This window comes from Scyliorhinus torazame, chromosome 14 (assembly GCF_047496885.1).
Source record: "Scyliorhinus torazame isolate Kashiwa2021f chromosome 14, sScyTor2.1, whole genome shotgun sequence".
NCBI lineage: Eukaryota > Metazoa > Chordata > Chondrichthyes > Carcharhiniformes > Scyliorhinidae > Scyliorhinus > Scyliorhinus torazame.
This window is the reverse complement of record NC_092720.1, coordinates 53,117,982-53,137,051: the sequence shown is the minus strand read 5'-3', so window position 1 is coordinate 53,137,051 and position 19,070 is coordinate 53,117,982. Positions and strand designations below refer to the sequence as shown.

The 19,070-nt window shown below is 44.3% G+C and overlaps 1 protein-coding gene across 2 annotated transcripts in view; it reads right to left on the bottom strand.

Moving 5' to 3' along the window:
* The window catches only part of fxr1 (FMR1 autosomal homolog 1), a 137,964-nt gene that overhangs the window by 39,505 nt on the left and 79,389 nt on the right, over nucleotides 1-19,070 (bottom strand). For both annotated transcript variants that reach the window (XM_072474204.1, XM_072474205.1), the window contains exons 11-13: nucleotides 13,631-13,717; nucleotides 6,179-6,377; nucleotides 2,834-3,043 (exon numbers count right to left, since the gene is read on the bottom strand). In XM_072474204.1, the coding sequence (XP_072330305.1) occupies nucleotides 2,834-3,043; nucleotides 6,179-6,377; nucleotides 13,631-13,717 (496 nt within the window). The remainder of the gene's footprint in view (nucleotides 1-2,833; nucleotides 3,044-6,178; nucleotides 6,378-13,630; nucleotides 13,718-19,070) is intronic.

Here is a 19,070-nt window from a genome sequence, read left to right as displayed (position 1 = left end):
ATTGGCCATGATAAATTGCCCTTAGTGGCCAAAAAGGTTAGTAGGGATTATTGGGTTACAGGGATAGAGCGGAAGTGAGTGCTTAAACTCGATGGGCCGAATGGCCTCCTTCTATACTGTATGTTCTATGTTCCGAGCTTGGAGACGTTAGAGGAGGAGTTTGAGTTGCCGGGAACAGGTTTCGGTACCTACAGGTAAGGGACTTTGTCCGGAGGCAGGTTGCAACTTTCCTCGCCTCCCCCTGAGGGGACTACAAGATTAGGTAATGTCTAAAACGGGGGTTGGGGAGGGGAGGGTCTCGGAGATATATAAGGAATTGATGGAGCGGGAAGGGGTCCCAATCGGGGAGGTGAAGAGGAAGTGGGAAGAAGAGTTGGGAGGGGAGCTGGAAGTCGGACTATGGGAAGGCCTTGAAGAGAATCAATTCATCCTCGTCGTGTGCCAGGCTTTTTTTTTTGGGGGGGGGGGGAGGGGGGGGGGGGAAGAGAGAGAGAGAGAGAGAGAGAGAGAGAGAGAGAGAGAGAGAGAGAGAGAGAAAGTGGGAGGCATGGCAGTGTAAAATAAGGATAGGGAATCTAATATATGGGTAGTTAGGAGCGAGGGTGGTTGGGTAGTTGGTTATGTTATTGAGTGCGTCGGGCCAATAGATTGTTTAGAACCCCTGGCATTAAAGTAGAGACCATTCTGCCTCGTTTTACTGCCTTGAAACTTACGACCGCTGTATTCCCTCTAACCTGATTGCTTTACTATGTTATACTGCGTCCCTATTCTGCGATCAGTCTATATCCCCGCCCCCTGCCAAACTAGTTTAAAACTGTTCCCAACAACATTAGCAAACCCACCAGCAAGGATGTTAGTCCCACTTTGGTTTAGATGTAGACCGTCTCTCTTGTACAGGTCCCACCTTCCTCAAAAATGGTCCCAATGGTCCAGGAATCGAAAAACCTCCCTCCTGCACAAACTCTTAAGCCACACATTCATCTGCGCTATTCTTGTATTCCTGTACTCACTAGCACGTGCCACTGGGAGTAATCCAGAGATTACAACCAGAGAGGTCCTGCTCTTTAGTCTATTGCCTAACTCCCTGAATTCTTGGATGCGAGACCTCATCCCTCTTTCTACTTTTATCATTGGTACCAACATGCACCATGACCTCTGTCTCATCACCCTCCCCTTTATGATGCCCTGCAGCCATTCAGTGACATCCAGGACACTGGCATCAGGAGGCAACACACCATCCAGGAGTCTTTTTCACATCCACAGAAGTGCCACTGTGCCCCTCTTGCTCTTCTGCGCTTGACCCTCCCTGCTGAACAACAGAGGCAGCCGTGGTGCCACTGCTCTGGTCGCTGTTGTTGTTGTCCCCCCGATAGGTCACCCCCCCCCCCCAAAAAAGTATCCAAAGCGGGATACTTGTTAGAGAGGGGGAGGGCCACGGGGGATTATTGCACTGACTGCCTGCCCTTTCTAGCGGTCACCCATCTGTCTGCCTACACGCTGTGGGCGTGACCACATCTCTATAACTCCTGGCTGTGACGCTTTCCACCATCTGCATGCTCAAGGCATCCAACTGCTGCTCCAACCGAACCACGCGGTCTGTGAGGAGCTGCCAGTGGGTACACTTCCTGCAGTGGAAGTGTCACGGACCTCCTGCATCTCACAGTTAAGAGCACTGCACCCCACTCACTAACATTTCTAGCACTAATTAATTAATTACGTCAAAATAAATTGTTATTAAATTCTCCAGAGTTTGGAAGAATGAAAGGTGATCTCATTGAAGTGTGCAAAATTCTTAAGGGGCCAGACAGGGTAGATGCAGAAAGGATGTTTCCCTTGCCTAGGGTGTGTCTAGAATCAGAGGACAGAGTCTCAGAATAAGGGGCAAGTCATTTAGGACTGGGATGAGGAGTGATTTCTTCACTCAGCGGGTAGTGAATCTTTAGAATTTTCTAACCCAGAGGGCTGTGAAAGCTCAGTCATTGAGTATGTTCAAGACAGAACTTGATAAATTTCCGAATACTAAAGATATCAAGGGATTGGATAGTTCGGGAAAATGGTGTTGTGGTAGGCAAGGGCTTCTCAAAATGGAACCCTTTTGACCTCCCAAGAATACTGACGGAACTCCTGGGAAACATTCTTATTGCGATGAAGAATTCAATCACGAAAAATTATTGTTTTCGTGCAATAGGTACAAACATGCAAAAAACTAACTTACAAAAGGCTTTTCAATTTCTTATGTGTATAAATTTATTATAATTAAAACATAAGTACTCAAGTCTTACCTTGCCATTTTTTGGGGGAGGAGTGATGCTAGAAAGCTGGATTCTCATATCAGATGCACATACGCACACACATTCACCCCTTTCACTCATGCAGAGGCCTGTTCCAATCTCGATTCTGCTCTTTGAGGCCCACTCTCCCCATCACTCCGTTCATGCTCACCCCCAAATGGAAATTTAAGTGTTGCGCTTTTCCCAGCTCATCCAATCAGAGGTTGGATTCTCCAGAAGCCAGCCTCTGATTGGACAAGCAGCTCCAAAGGACCCAGTTTGGAAAACCCTGAGGTAGACAATCAGCTATGACCTAGTTGAAAGGCAGAGTTGGTTCAAGGAGCTGAATGGCCTACTCCTATGTTCGTATGTAATCTGCTTCTAAATATACATGTGCACAGAACTGTCTTTTCCCCATTCACCATAGATCTGATTGTGCTGTAGAACCACAGCTAATCATTTATGTCACTGTCAAAAATGTAGTCATGGTTGTAATATAACTAGTGTATACAAAGGACTACTTTCAGGCTAAACTGGATTCAAAATGTGTTCATAAAGCTTACCTGAGCTAATAGATGAATGTCCACCCCGTGGTCCCCCACGACCCCTGTTGGATTGCCCTCCACCTCGCCCTCTCCCTGCTCCAGGCCGCCTTCGACTATCACGATGTGGTCTTGTATCTCGTTCATCTTCAGCAGCCAATGACCAATCACTTAATTCATCCCTTCGTTCAGATTCAGTCTCTGAAGCATTTGATAATTCCGAATTTGTACCTGTGCAAATCATTAAATATAAACACGAGTCCACAGACAATTATTGTGTTGTCCAATAACACTTCAAAAAAAAAATCTTTCAAATCATCTAAGAGGCCTAACAAACAAATTCTGTACAGTCTAAAATGCCCTTGAATTGTTTGAAATGATTTTGCGCTTTGTTACGATATTCTACAGCAGAAACAAATAATCACAACTGATCTGAGACACTGCCTAATCTTGAAGATTCTGGTCACGTCATCCTTTAATCTCAGCTCTAGTGAAAAGCCTTAACCAGTCAAGTTGTTCTTCAAAGAATGATCTCTCACCCTTCGTAACATCTAAATGAGCCTCCACCACATCTTTCTAATGCCATTTTATATTCTAACCAACCTTTAAACCTGTAGTGTCTCACCCCCTGGATTTTCCAAATTTCCAATTCCAAATCATTTCTGTATACATCAACAAACCATAACATCCCCAAAACAGACTCATAGAACACAACTCATCACATATAGATAGTCCAATAATTTACTTTTACTCATTGGGCTGTATTCTCCATTATTGAGACTATGTCCCACCCTGGCATCAAAACGGTGGAGTTTTACTCCAGAAAATCCTGGGAAAAAGTGAAATGAATTCATAGCCCTGCAGGGGGCTGGCAGGGCCCAGAATGAATCTCGTAGCTTTTGCTGCAGATACGGGCCCCCACACTTCCGGGTCAGAGGCCGCGCATGTGCACGGCGGTGGCGGCGTTGTTCTCCATGGCAGACTCAGACCGGTGGTGGACCCACAAAGGAGACCCCCCCCCCCCGCCGATCGGCCGTGTGCCCGACCCTCCAACCCCGCACATTAATTCCACGGCCGCCTATAAGGCCCCCCCTGGCCTCCGATCCACCCGCCCCCGACCAGGGCAGCCGTGGACCGAGTCCGCTGCCGTCACCCGAGCATCCTGACCGTCAATAGTAGGTTAGTTCCATGCCGTCGGGGGCGGAGGATGTCGGAGCGGGCCTCTAGCAATGGCCCCCGGTGACGCGGAGAATGGCCAAACCGGCACCGATCGCAATTACCCCGTCAAACTGGATTTTCCGCCCTGGTGCCGGCCGCGATTTCGGCGTCAGAGTGCGGAGAATCCAGCCCATTATCTTTGCTTTCAACAATCTCAGTAAACATTCCTAAATCCATTAACACTGCTATAAGACTCCAAGAACTGATTGTCGGTCTCATTATTGATAGGCCATACTTAGATGGATCCTGAGGGTAGCTTGGCATACCCAGCCAACATTTTCCTCAACCAAACGTATGTCATCAGATCTACCTAACATCAAACCAAGAATTTGAAAATGTTGATCCCAGATAGAATATGAAATGTTACATAAAACAACTTGTCAAGGAGCCAATTTGAATAGGGACATTATTAGATCTGGTAGTAAGCAAAGACCAGGTGATGACAGAGGAAATGTGAAAAGAAAATATTGCAGTGATGACATTATGCTGGGGTTGTTTGATTTATGACATAAACAAAGAGTTTAACAGAAACATATTTTAGAAAGGCAGATGGAGGGGATTAATAGTATTATTACAGAGAAACAGCAGGGAAGAAAAGTGAAGATTGAGAAATACCACAGAATATCAGAGATTCAGATCACAAAGGGAAAGGATTATAGGTAACTTTGTGGAAGCAATGCAGATAAGAAAAGCAAAAACATCACTCCCAATGTGCAAAGCTTCATGCCCAGTGAATTGTGAAGGATAAAGGAGACTTTTTAAAAATGGGCAGTGTCGCAATATTGAAAACTATTGAAAATCCAGTTTGCAATAATCTCAAGTGTCAAGCATTTTCTCTAAATATATTTGAAATCATGAGCAATCTCTACAGCATGCAAGTTGAAGTAGTACTAAAAGTAATATAAATTCTTGACAATGCAGTTACTGATAGTTTAAAATGGTAAATGAAATCAAGACATTATATCCAGCTAGACACGGATAGTTAAGGAACTAGTTGGCAAAAATCAGTCAGTCATCTTCTTGACATATCATCTTTGTGGGCAGCACAGTAGCACAGTGGGTAGCCCTGTTGCTTCACAGCTCCAGGGTCCTAGGTTCAATTCCCCACTTGGGTGGAGTGGAGTCTGCACGTTCTCCCCGTGTCTGCGTACGTTTACTCCGGGTGCTCCGGGAGTTTGCTCCCACAAGTCCGAAAGACGTGCTGTTAGGTAATTTGGACATTCTGAATTCTCCTTCTGTGGACCGGAACAGGCGCCAGAATGTGGTAACTAGGGGCTTTTCACAGTAACTTCATTGCAATGTTAATCCAAGCCTACTTGTGACAATAAAGATTATTATTATTAGAGAATCATCAGAAATGGTCCTAAAATCAAAGGACTGTAAAAAAGAACACTATAAGCCCAAACTTTATTAAAGGGACATGGGGATAATTCCTATACTTTCACACCAATGAGCCGAAAATTAATTGTGGGTAAAGTATAGGAAAGCAGTCTGAAGGATGAAATAATGAAAAATATGAACAAATGTGATGCACTAAGTGGAAGTCAGCATTGATTTATCCAAAGAGCACTTGCTTAGATCATGTTCCTCACTATATCCCACATGTTCATAACTCCAGCCAAGCTTCAACATTCCCATAGTAAAAGCCCTCCATGACTTTGCTTCACAATATCTCTAACATCTTTCAACTTAATACTCCCGTCTGCATTCTTCATTCCTTCTGTGTTTCCTAATGTGAACGACTATAATAGAGCTAGCATATCCTGGCTTATTCCTTTCTTCTTTCTGAGAAGTGTCATATTTGTTATCCTTCAGTTTCTATATTATTTTCCTTTTCACAGAATTTTGGGCATTATGAAGCTACTCTGCTATTTATAAATTATTATTATTATTTCTTTCCTCAAGATGTAAACTAGTTTTACATCATATATAAACAACCATTTGCCTCATTCCCACAACAATGTTGTATTGAAATAAAAAACAAAAATGCTGCAAAAGCTCAGCAAGTCTGACAGCAACTGTGGAGAGAAGCAGAGTTAACATTTCAAGCCTGTATGACTCTTCTTCAGGGCTGTTGCTGGATTGAATATATATTTGTAAGTAGAAGCGCGTTACCCGAAATCAATATGGAATGACAATTAAAATTACCGTAACCAGAGGTATAATTTGGACCCTGACGACCACGGCCACGATAGGACCTACTACCATGAAGTGAAGAAGCAGTACTCTCATCAGTAATATAACCCTTGTCCTTCTCTGGCCGACTTGTCACTGGCCTATACCCCATACCAATCTGCCGAAGCTGCTCATCAATTTGCAACCGGTCCATTCTCAGCTGCTCTACTTCCTAAAACAGGTAAATGAAAGACAAATTAGAACGATCACCGGCTCTGCAACTAATTGAGAAATTCATCATACCGTTTTTGATTGGTACTAAATTATAAGCAAAAAAATATTTCTGGACGTTTAATTGTTATGCAGGACCAGAGGAAAGAAACGGATGAGGAGAAGGGCAAACAGTGTCTAGTGACAGTGCCATTTCCCATTCAAAAATTGAATAATTTTCATGGATTGGTTAATTGATATTTATTGTCACATGTACCGAAGTACAGTGAAAAGTATTTTTCTACGGCCAAGGAAACGTACACAGTACGTATAGAGTAGACAAAAGAATGATCGACAGAGTACATTGACAATGGTATATTTTTGAGTTAAACTCCATTAGAAAATTATGTTTGTTCTTGCATCATGTGGAATAACACAGTAGGTCCTGTGTTATTTGAACCAGAATAACCTTGAGAAGACTTAAGAACTTGAATAAATTATGATTTCAGTTCACTTTAGAAAAGCATGAATAACTGCACAAAGTTCAGGGAACTAACATAATTCACAGTCCTGTGGTACAATGGCCAACGGCTCAAATTTTAGGTCCATCTTGATAGACACATGGACGGGCGGGGAATGGAGGGATACAGATCGTTTTGGCAACAACTAGTAGGTCTAAATAAGGTTCACTGCTTTAAATTTTTAATTAAACCACAGTTAGAACCACAGTCAAACCTGAAGGGAATTCGAACAGCGAGAGTCGAATACATTGGACAGAGACAGCCAGAGCAAATCTGGGCCTGACCTGTAAACAAGACGTCAGAAAATAATCGGTCCATTCAAATGGATCGATTATTCTGGATTCCCCAGATGAAGTCAGGCTTTCTGGCACCTGGATTTCCCACCACTACCATCTATGCGATAAGATTACATGTGAACAATGCACCTGAAGGTGGGCCCCTCGGGGTGGGTTCTTGATATCCTGCAGAGTTGCAATCAGCAACGCCACTGGGTGCTGCGACCCCCGTCCTGAGACTTCATTGGCGGAGGGTCAGAGAAGCTTCTGAAGGGGCGTGAAGAGGGGTAGAAAGAAGAGGCATCCAGAGACCCACCCCAGTGAAGACTCGACGCAGAGGCAGTGAAGAAGACTCCATGACGGACCAGAGGACAGAAGGAAGCAGCGTGCAAGACCCACCTTCACAGACAAAGGCCCTGAAATGACAGAGACTCCGAGGACTGGACCCACAGCTCGATCCAGTACTTCGGCATAGGTAGTATTAAGAATCTTAAGGCATACTACAGTTGGGTCAATTTAAAGAATAACTTTTAAAATAAACTTGGGTTGAATTGTGAACTTGTGTTTGTCCATTGTTCATCTTGCAAATAAGTGTAACTGAGTAAAACATTTGGATAATAAACTGGGCAAAGTATCTGAATTTTACAGACAACAGTCCTAAAAAAAAAACACCGCAGAAGCAGCAACAGCAATCCCCCCAAAACGCATTTTGTTCAACAGAATACTTTGTGGGGGAATGGGGAGAATGTCCCTTTGCAGAATGAAATGAAACATTTGATGATACAGATTGGGGAAAGTCATATTTATTGTGCAAAAACAATAAATAGCACATGGAGATTGTTCAGAAAATCCTACTCTAAACACAATAGATCTGCACTTCATCCCAGATTGATAGCCTGTTTGCAGCTTTGATTTTCTATAAAGTGGTTGACATGTTTCCATGCATTACAGCGGTCACAATTTCAATGTGGGAAGTCAGCGGTGTAGTGGTATTATCACGGGACTCGTGATCCAGAGACCCAGGATAATGATCTGGGGATCAGGGTTCGAATCCACCATGGTAGGTGGTGGAATTTAAACTCAATAAAATATCTAGAATTAAAAGTCTAATGATGACCATGAAACCATTGTCAATTGTCATAAAAACCCCTCTGGTTCACCAATATTCCTTTAGGGAAGGAAATCTGCCATCCTTACCTGGTCTGGCCTACACATGACTCCAGACCTATAGCAATGTGGTTGACTCTTAACTGCCTGCTGAAATGGCATAGTAAGCCAATCAGTTGTATTCAACCGCTACGAAAACACATAAAAGGAACAAAACCCTAACGGACCCGGCATTGACCCTGCAAAGTCATCCTTACTAACATTACTAGCAACAGCTTGACAGTCATACTCCCGGAATCGTACCCTACAGGCGATGTCCCAGACACCACTATCACAATTCCCATAAATCTATGCTATGAGGTTCCAGTGACTGCATGTAATCACATGCATTGTAAATGCAAGGGTGATGGCACTGTAGTATACAGTCAGGAGGGAGTTGGCCTGGGAGTCCTCAACATTGCCTCCGGACCCCATGAAGTCTCATGGCTTCAGGTTAAATATGGGCAAGAAAGCCTCCTGCTGATTACCACGTAACACCATCAGCTGATGAATCATACTCCCCCATGTTGAACACCACTTGGAGGAAGCACTGACAATGGCAAGGGCGCAGAATATGCTCTGGGTGGGGGACTTCACTGTCCATCACCAAGAGTGACTCGGTAGTACCAACGCAGACCGAGCTAGCCGGGTCCTAAAGGACATAGCTGCTAGATTGGGACTGCAGCAGGTGGTGAGGGAACCAACAAGAGGGACAAACAAACTTGACCTCATCCTCACCAACTAGCCTGCTGCAGATGTATCTGTCAGTGACAGTATTGGTAGAAATGACCACCCCACGGTCCTTGTGGAGGTAACGTCCCATCTTCAAATTGAGGATACCCTCCATCGTGTTGTGTGGCACTACCACGGTGCTAAACAGATCTAGCAACTCAAGACTGGGTATCCAGGAGGTACTGTGGGCCATCAGCAGCAGCAGAATTGTATTCAACCACAATCTGCAACCCCATGGTCCGGCATATCCCCCACTCAACCATTATCACCAAGCCAGGGGATCAACCCTGGTTCAATTTAGAGTGCAGGAGAGCATTCCGGGAACAACATCAGGCACACCGAAAAATGAGGTGTCAACATGATGCAAAACACAGGACTACTTGTGTGCCAAACAGCATAAGCAGTAATAGACAGAGCTTAAGTGATTCCATCACAAACACATCAGATCTAAGCTCTGCAGTCCTGCTACATCCAGCTGTGAATGGTGGTGGACAACTAAATAACTCAGTGAAGGAGGAGGCGCCACAAATTTCCCCATCCTCAATGATGGAGGAGCCCAGCACATAAAGGCGGATGCATTCGCAATAATCTTCACCCAGAAGTGCCGAGAGCCCCCGTGTCTGCGTGGATCTCACCCCCAGAACCCAAAGGTGTGCAGGGGTGGATTGGCCATGCTAAATTGCCCCTAAAAATTTTTTTCAAAAAAAGTGCTGAGTGGATGATCCATCTCGGTCTCCTCCAGAGGTCCCGGCATCACAGATGTCAGTCTTCAGCCAATACGATTCACTGCACCTGATATCAAGAAACAGCTGAAGGCACTGGATACTACAACGGTTTTGGGTCCTGACAATATTTCAGCAATAGTACTGAAGATTATGCTCCTGAATTTGCCCCACCCCTAGCCAAGCTGCTCCAGTACAGCTACAACACTGACATCTACCCGGCAATGTGGAAAATTGTCCAAGTATGTCGTGTACACAACAGGGTAAATCCAACCCAGCCAATTACCGCCCTATCAGTCCACTCTCCATTATCAAAGCGATGGAAGGAGTCATCAACAATGCTATCAAGCGGCACTTACTCACCAATACCGTGCTCACGGATGTTCAATTTGGGTTCCTCCAGGTTCACGCAGCTTCTGACCTCATTACAGCCTTGGTTCAAATATGGACAAGAGAGCTAAATGCCAGAAGTGAGGTGAGAGTGACTGCCCTTGACATAAAGGCAGCGTTTAACAAGAGTATGGCATCAAGGAGCCTTGCTAAACCGGAGTCAATGGGAATCAGCGGGGAAAACTCTCCATTGGTTGGGATCATACCTAGCACAAAGGAAGATGGTTGTGGTGGTTGAAGGTCAATCATCTCAGCTCCAGAACATCGCTGCAGGATTTGCTCAGGAGTAGTGTCCTAGGCCCAACCATCTTCAGCTACTTCATCAATGACCACCCCCATCCTTCCATCATAAGGTCAGAAATGGGGATATTTGCAGATGACTGCACAATGTTCAGCACCCTTCACGACTCCTCAGAAATTGAAGGAGTCCAAGTCCAAATACAGCAAGACCTAGACAATATCCAGGCTTGGGCTGACAAGTGACAAGTTGCATTCACGGCACATAAGTGCCAGGCAATGACCATCTGCCACAAGAGAGATCTAATCATCACCCCTCGACATTCAATGGCATCACCATCGCTGAATCCCTCACAATCAACATCCTGGGGGGTTAGCATTGATCAGAAACAGAACTGGACTAGCCATATTAATATTGTGGCTACCACAGGTCAGGTCAAAGGCTCGGAATCCTATGGCGAGTAACTCACTTCCTGACCCCCCCCAATGCCTGTCCACCATCTACATGGCACAAGTCAGGTGTGCAATGGAATACTCTCCACAAGCTTGGATGAGTGCAGCTTCAACAACACTCAAGAGGCTCGACACCATCCAGGACAATGCAGCCCACTTGCTAGCCCCCCTTCCAAAAACATTCAAACCCTCCATCACCGACAAAAAGTGATAAGTCTACAAGATGCACCACAGTAACTTGCCACGGTTCCTTAGATCACACCTCCCAAACCCGTGACCACTACCATCTATAAGGACAAGAGCAGCAGATACCTGGGAATCCTACCACTTTGAGGTTCCTCTCCAAGTCACTCAATCCTGACTTGAAAATATATCGCCTTTCCTTCACTGTCGCTGGGGCAAAATCCTGGATCTCACTTTCTAACAGCACAGTGGGTGTACCTACACCTCAGCAACTGCAGCTGTTGAAGAAGGCAACTCGCCACCACCTTCTGAAGGGCAACTAGGGATGGCAATAAATGCTGGCCTGACCAGCGAAACCATAGCCCGTGAATTAATTTTTGTAAGTGGTCAGAACGGTCTCAAACAAAGATAGTATGCACCAAATGCAAAATGAAAAAGCCAAAAAGGAGGAAGCACAAGAGCCCATTGCAGCATTAAAAGCAACACAAAAGGCACCCTTTTTTCTAAATAAGTATTTATTAAATCAATAAATTTATCAAATCAAAATTATGATCTTAATTGCAAGTAATAAAAATAAACATGGTAATTCAAATATATGAATTTAGACAATAAAAGAGAAAGCCAATGACACATCTTTGCAGAGATATGCTGTTATTTATGTTCATGATTTTAACTTTAGATATGTAAACCCTCAAGTCATATGTAGTAGATGGAGTGCTTGAAAGTTTGGTTCATTCTGACATTCCTGGTGGTAGGGGGCGGGATGCTCCAATAATGGGGCTATGTCCCCACACCCACGAGAAAATGGGCACGAATCACTATGGACTTTCTTGCTGGTTGAATTCCAATATCCATTGTCTGCAAGGGGGGGGTGAAAGGCCGACATGTTAGCATGGTGCGTAGCCCCGTACCCAACCAGGTCCACCGGGCAACATGGTGGCCCCGGTTGGCACTGTGAGCTCCGCCCCCATATGTGCTCCCCCACCCGACTCACTCCCGTGGCAGGCACCATGGGGGGGGGGGGGGGGGGGGGGGGGGGGGGGGGTCACTGGCCCTGGCACCCGTCCCTGATGCCAGGGGTACTGTTGGCTGGCACTGCCCCCGCCAGGGGTAGGCACCGCGGTCCCTGTAGGGGCTACTGCGGGTGTTGCCCTGGGTGGGCCGCCGGCGGGCGGCAGCCAGTTGGGGTGTGGTGGGTGCACTCATACGGTCAGTGCCACTCTGCAGAACCAGGGGCCAGCGTGGGTGCGCAACAAGATGACTGCCTTGAAGGCCGTGGTAATGGTGGTCCATGCCTGGACACCACTCCAGTCCGTGGGGGGTCACCCCGGCTACTCGGCACCTGCCACGATTTTGGCGTTGGAACCGTTTCTCCGCCCAATCGCCTTTCCCGATTTCAGCGTCGGCCTACGGAGAATCCCACCCTTGTTTTTGGTGTGCATTTTAGTGCACAGGTTAGAAATACACAAAGGCTATAAATTGACAAATTTATTTTTACATTCGGCAGATAAATGAATTAGAAATAGTGCATATAAAACATTTAATATTCTCCTTGAAATGCCATGGAACCACTGATCTAACTCAACCCCCCGCCCCGCCCCCCCAAACTCTAAAACTGACTCTTAAACTAAACCCCAAGCAGATTCCTATAAACTTGTAATCAGATACTCTTAGCCACAGAAATGCCCATCAAAAGGACTATAAGAGTCATCAGGTCTATCTCCCTCGCAGATCCATCACAACAGGTTGAGATGTTCCTTGTTATTATAGCCATGTCTTGCAATTGATTGGCTTCATTTTTGTTGCCAAGTAGATTACCTTGCCAACATGGTGTCTCCAGTGCACGCTTGCTGGATTTATCTCTTGATAAAACCTTTGTAGTCTGACTGGGTCAGGGCAGACGCGATACATTTGATGCTGGTTCGGCAGTCATTTCACAACTTTTTTAAAAATGTGAAACTGTACAGGTGTGCGCACATATCTTCAATTTCTGACTTGAAACCAATGAGGGGAAAATGTTTTTGACATAACATTTCCAACTCAATAATGAAAGCTTACTTACAGTAGGCTTCTGAATTAAATCTACTTGACCAAATTACTGTTCCTACAGCTCCAAATCTGATGATCTGTACATTTAGTCCAAATGCAACCAACATTACCAAGAAATGCTCGTCAGATACAATAGCACACTTATATCAAACAACACTATTTAGAATTTTTAGCTTTACTATTTTTAAGAACAATCCTCAAAAACAGATCAGGAAAGTGTCAGGCAGCATAGAAGCATGTTTCCTTTGCGACAAGATGTCATTCATTTGTCTTGTGCTGTAGTAATTAAACTGAGACACTATTTTACCCAACAAGACTGCAGAAATTACAACGTACGCCATCTTGATAAAGTTCCAACAGTGATGGCATTCTCTGCAGCTGATCGGACCTATTGACAGTACAACTTAGTACTATCTTCCTGTTTTCATCATTCCAAGTGGAGCACCGTTCAAAAAGGTGTTTATTTCAGTTACTAATCTCACATCTACTTATTTGTATTTGCACTTTTCAAGTGTTTCAAGCCATCTCCACTACAGCGATTATTACAGGGAAAATGAGCATACCTACCTTCAGGTAAGAAATATGGTACTCCAAAAGGACCTGCACATTTCCAATGCTTTCCTTTGTTCCAACAAAGGTGAAAGGGACCATTCCCTATGGAAAGTTTTAGAAACAAATATTGAAACAATTGTTATTGCAACCTTCCAAACTAAAATTAAACCATTGTTTTACATCCAAGTAAGTATATTTACATTTTAAAATAACATTTACCCCTTTTGGAGTTAACAAAGATTTTTTGTGATCCTCATCTTGTCCGTGAGATCTACCTCCTGCTCCATTGATCCCATTCCCTTCATCTGTCTACCCAATTTATCTTCCTGGTCTAATATCAGCTGATAATATAAACAATTCCCTCTTCTCGGGTACTGCACCCATCCCTTTCAAAATCACCAAATCACCCTCCTTAAAAAACATCAAGACTCCTCGATGCTTGTAAACTATTGTTCCATTTGCTGTTCACAGTCCTTGAATGTGTTATCACCTCACAAATCAATTTCATTCTTTTCCACTACTCTATATCGGAATCTCTCCATTCAGGTTTCTGTCCCTGATGCAACACTTGAGCAGTCCTAATCAAAGTCAAAAATGATACTCAATGACTGTGGTGCACTATGCCAGCTTACCACTTCAAACCCTGCAATCCCTCAAGACGGTCAACCACACCAACCCTCCTCCAAAGTCTCTTCCGCACTGTCCAGTTCAGTGGAACTCGACATAATTGGTTCCACTGTTACCTATTAAATCGTAGTTAGAACATTAAGAGTAATGGTTTCTCCTACTGTTGATTCTTCCTCGTCTATATCCTGCATCTTGGTGACATGAGGTCAGCTGCCCCATACGTAACAGGGCACTCTACCTCTCCACCAACTCTCTTGACCCTTCCACAGACTGTTATTGTGCTTGTCCAACATCCATTCCTGCATGAGGCACAAATTCCATTGGTTAAACATCAGGAAGCAATGGTTTTGGTAGTTGCCAAAAACTCTAACCTCACCACCTATTCCATCCCTTCACCCGTCACCGTCTCAAACTTGAAGGACTGTCCGTAGCCTCGCTGTCCTACTGGACTCTTTCACAATGACTGTTTACTTCCACCTCTACTTCTAAACATCTGCTCCTGAAATCCTCTTCTATGCCAAAACCAATTTAAATTCCAATCAGCTTCCCATCCTTCACCCTTTATAAACCAGCATATCCAAAACTTTGCTGCACAGGTAAGCTCCACTTACCCATCACCTTTGTGTCTGCTGACCACAGTCATGTGCCTACTGGATCTGGTTCTAAAATGCCTCAAATGAAGTCTTATCCTCGTATTTAATTCTCTTTATGGCCTTGACCCTATCCATCTCTACATCCTCCACTCTACAATCCTGAGAATTTACATGCTCACAACTCGAGCACCTTCTGCAACTTGCATTCTTTGTCAAATAACTGTACGGTATGTCTTCAGCATTTCAGACCAAACTCTTTCAAAATCCCTTCCAAAAACTCTGACTTCAGACCTCATTCTTTTTATGGCATTCCTAAAAACCCACCTTTTAGTCACCCTCTCGTTTTGGGGGTCATCTCTGACCACCCAGCTGTGATGACCCTTCAGAGATATTTCCCCCATTGAAAGTGTGGTATAAAGTGTAAACTTCTGCTGTTGTTACACAAAGCAGTCATTCCTTCAAGGTGGACTTCATTCAAATCACAAAAGGAGCTTAAAATGCTGATTCTAAGATATTAATTTGAAATGAAGTAAAATTCACGAATGACCACCAAAATAAATAAAACATGCATTTATTTTGCGTCATTCACATCTTCAAATCATCCGAAAGCACTTTGCAAACAATTAATTATATTCAAAGTAGTCAGTGTACAGGGCAAATTTAGCAATCACATTGCACACAGTCGGCTTTCACAAACAGCAATGAGATAAATGATGGCCGGGCATAGAATCCACTGCTGTTCTGCGGATAATACCATGGGATATTTTACAACCACAAAAAAAAAGGCATGCGGGGTCCAATTTAACATCTCAACTGTATTTTTGCACCTCTGGACATGGCAGTGCTCTTTCAAATCTGCAATGGAGTGTTTGCCTAGATTATTTATTGAATTCTTAAAAGTGAGACTGCCACCTGCAAGAACTGAAGTCAAAAGATGTGCAGGTGAAGTGGATTGGTCATGCTAAATTACTCCAAGTGTCCAAAGGTTAGGTGGTGCACTTTGGAGGATCGGTGCAGACTTGATGGGCTGAATGGCTTCCTTCTGCACTGTAGGGAATTCTATTCTAAAATGGACTGTTGGAACAGAGCTGTCAAGAAGTTGTGATTAAAATGGAAATTAAGGCGTTTAATAAATGGGCAATGGTTTGGGAGACAAATTGACTGAGGTCTTTGATATGCCGAATAGCCTGGCAACACAAAACAGATATTTACCCAAACAAAGTGGATAATAGGGCATAGAATTTCAGGAATTAAAGCACAGGCGGTAAAAAGAGATGAGGGTGAATTCCACACTTAGGTGATCTCATGTGAGGAAAGTCATGAAGAGAGACCTCCAAGACTAGTAATTCAGATTGGAAAAGATCAAAAGAAAGAACAGTACATCAGTGACAAGGTTCATCCAATAAACTGAGGTGAGCAGAGCAGAGCTGATCCAAGTTCATAGCACACACAGCAGGAAGCTATGTTCACTCCAAACAAGCCATTGCCTGGAGAATCCGGTTTGAACTGCCAGTTGTTGCTATTCTAACCAGAAGCAATTTCCAAAAGAGAGATAGGTGCAAAATGTGCTAACTATTGCTGGATTTTGCTTATAGTGTTAAAATCTCTAGGATGTTGGGAGGTATAGCTCTGAGTTTAGGAAAATAGTGGGGTTTGGAACTGAGCCAATTTAATGTTATTAGGTGTAGTCAATATTGTAGTCCAGTATGTTATTTTAGTTGACTTTCTTGTTGTCTATTTTACTGTTTAATAAACATTTATTTTGCTTAATTATTACAAGATGGAACCTTCCTCACTGGTCTTCACATTAAGGGCAGCATGGTAGCATTGTGGATAGCACAATTGCTTCACAGCTCCAGGGTCCCAGGTTCGATTCCGGCTTGGGTCACTGTCTGTGCGGAGTCTGCACATCCTCCCCGTGTGCACGTGGGTTTCCTCCGGGTGCTCCGGTTTCCTCCCACAGTCCAAAGATGTGCAGGTTAGGTGGATTGGCCATGATAAATTGCCCTTAGTGTCCAAAATTATTGCCCTTAGTGTTGGGTGGGGTTACTGGGTTATGGGGATAGGGTGGAGGTGTTGACCTTGGGTAGTGTGCTCTTTCCAAGAGCCGGTGCAGACTAAATGGGCCGAATGGCCTCCTTCTGCACTGTAAATTCTATGATAATCTATCCTTGCATTGTACCAAATTACCAAAAAAAAATACAATTAGGAACCGCCTTTCCAAGTTTCCCTTCTGGAATTTGGAATACCATAGCATTTAACTTCAGCAAGGTTCTTTACAGAGCTCACAAGCAAAGCAATCATTCAGTTCTTCTTACTTAGAATACAATGTGGATTAGTCCAGCAGTGCCAAAACAGGGTGGGCCCATGCTGGGGGTGACACAGGCCTGGGTTTAAGCCCCAGAAGAAGCACATCTACTTGTGCCAAAGAAAAAGAAATATCCTGGGAAATTTTCTGAGCAGCCTCCAGTGGTCCCCTTACCCTTTTCTGGCTGCTCAATACCAGATTTAGATGATTGTATCAAGCAAGCCTTAAGCATAAATGAGTTGCTGATTTTTCCAACTGCTACCTACTAATTTCTCAAGTGAAAAATGGGAGAGGTAAAATGAAATTTAGTGTCAGTCAGACTGCCTGACAAAGAAGCTATTCCCTCAAATGTGCTTTTTAAAATGTTTTCACAGGTTGTGAGCATCACTGGCTAGACCAGCATTTGTGGCCCATCTTCAATTGCTCTTGGGTAGATGGTGATGAGCCTCCTTCTTGAACTGTTACACCTCGTGTGGTGAATTAAAAAAAAATGATGAAGGTGTCACTGGTTAGGTCAGAAATTATTGTCCAGCCCGAATTGTCCTCAAAAAGGTGGTCGTGCCTTTTTGAAGCGCTGCATTCCATGTGGTGTCGGTACACCCACAGTACTGTAAGGGGAGTTTCACGATTTTGACCCAACGACAGTGAAGGAATGGCTATATAGTTCCAAGTCAGGATAGTGAATGGCCTGGGGAACCTTCGGTGGTGGTATTCCCACACATCTGTTGCCCTTGACCTTCTAGGTGGTAGCCGTTGTGCGTTTGGTAAGTGCCTAAGGTGACTTAGTGAGTTCCTGCAGTGCATCTTGTAGATGATACACACTGCTACCAGTGTGCCTCAGTGGTGGGGAACTGGATGTTTGTGGATGTGCCAGTCCACTGGGCTCCTTTGCCCTGGATGGTGTTCAGTTTCTTCAGTGCTGTTGGAGCTGCATTCATCCAGGCAAATGGAGAGTGTTCCATCACACTTGTGATTTGTGCCATGTAGATGGTGAATGGACTTTGGGGAGTCAGGTGGCAAGTTACTCGCCGCAGGATTCCAAGCTTCTTATCTGCTTGTCTACTGTTGATAGCATGGATTCAGCAATAGTAATGCCTTTGAATGGAGAATGAATAGATTCTCTTTTGTTGGAGATGGTCATTGCCTGGCACAATTGCTACTCGTCAGCCCAAGCCTGGACATTGTCCAGGTCTTGCTGTATTTGGACATGGATTACCTCAGTATCTGAGTCGTCGCGAATGGGGAGGGGGAGATATGTGGTAATCAGCAGCAGTTTTCTTGCCCATGTTTAACCCAATGCCATGGCCTTTATGGGATCCTGAGTCGATGTTGAGGACTCCCAGGGTAACGTCTTCCCAACTGTACATCACTGTGCTGTCTCTTCTGTTGGGTCTGTCTTGGTGGTAGGACAGGACATACCAAGGATGGTGGTGTCTGGGACATTAGCTATAGGTATGATTCCGTGAGTATGACTAGATCAGGCTGTCACTTGATTAGGCTGTGGGGTGGCTCTCTCAATTTCAGCACTAGTCCTCGAATGTTAGTAAGGAGGGCAACAGGGTCGGGTTTGCTATTGCTGTTTCATGTCTAAGTTGGTGTCAAGTGGTCCGTCAGGTTCCAGTCCTTACAGGCTTCATAGCAGTCAGAAACAACTGAGTTGTTTGCTAAGCCATTTCAGAGGGCAGTTAAGAATCAACCACATTGCTGTGAAGTCTGGAGTGGGCCAGACCAGGTATGGACAGCGGATTCCCTTCCCTAAAAGACATTAGTGAAGCAGATGTTTTTTTTTTTACAACATATCAACAATGGATTCATGGCAATCATTCGACTTTTAATTCCAGATTTGTAAGTACACCCACAAGTCTCGGAATGGCTATAAACCCAGTATTTCTTCAACCAATGCTGCAAAAATTCGACAAGTTTTTAA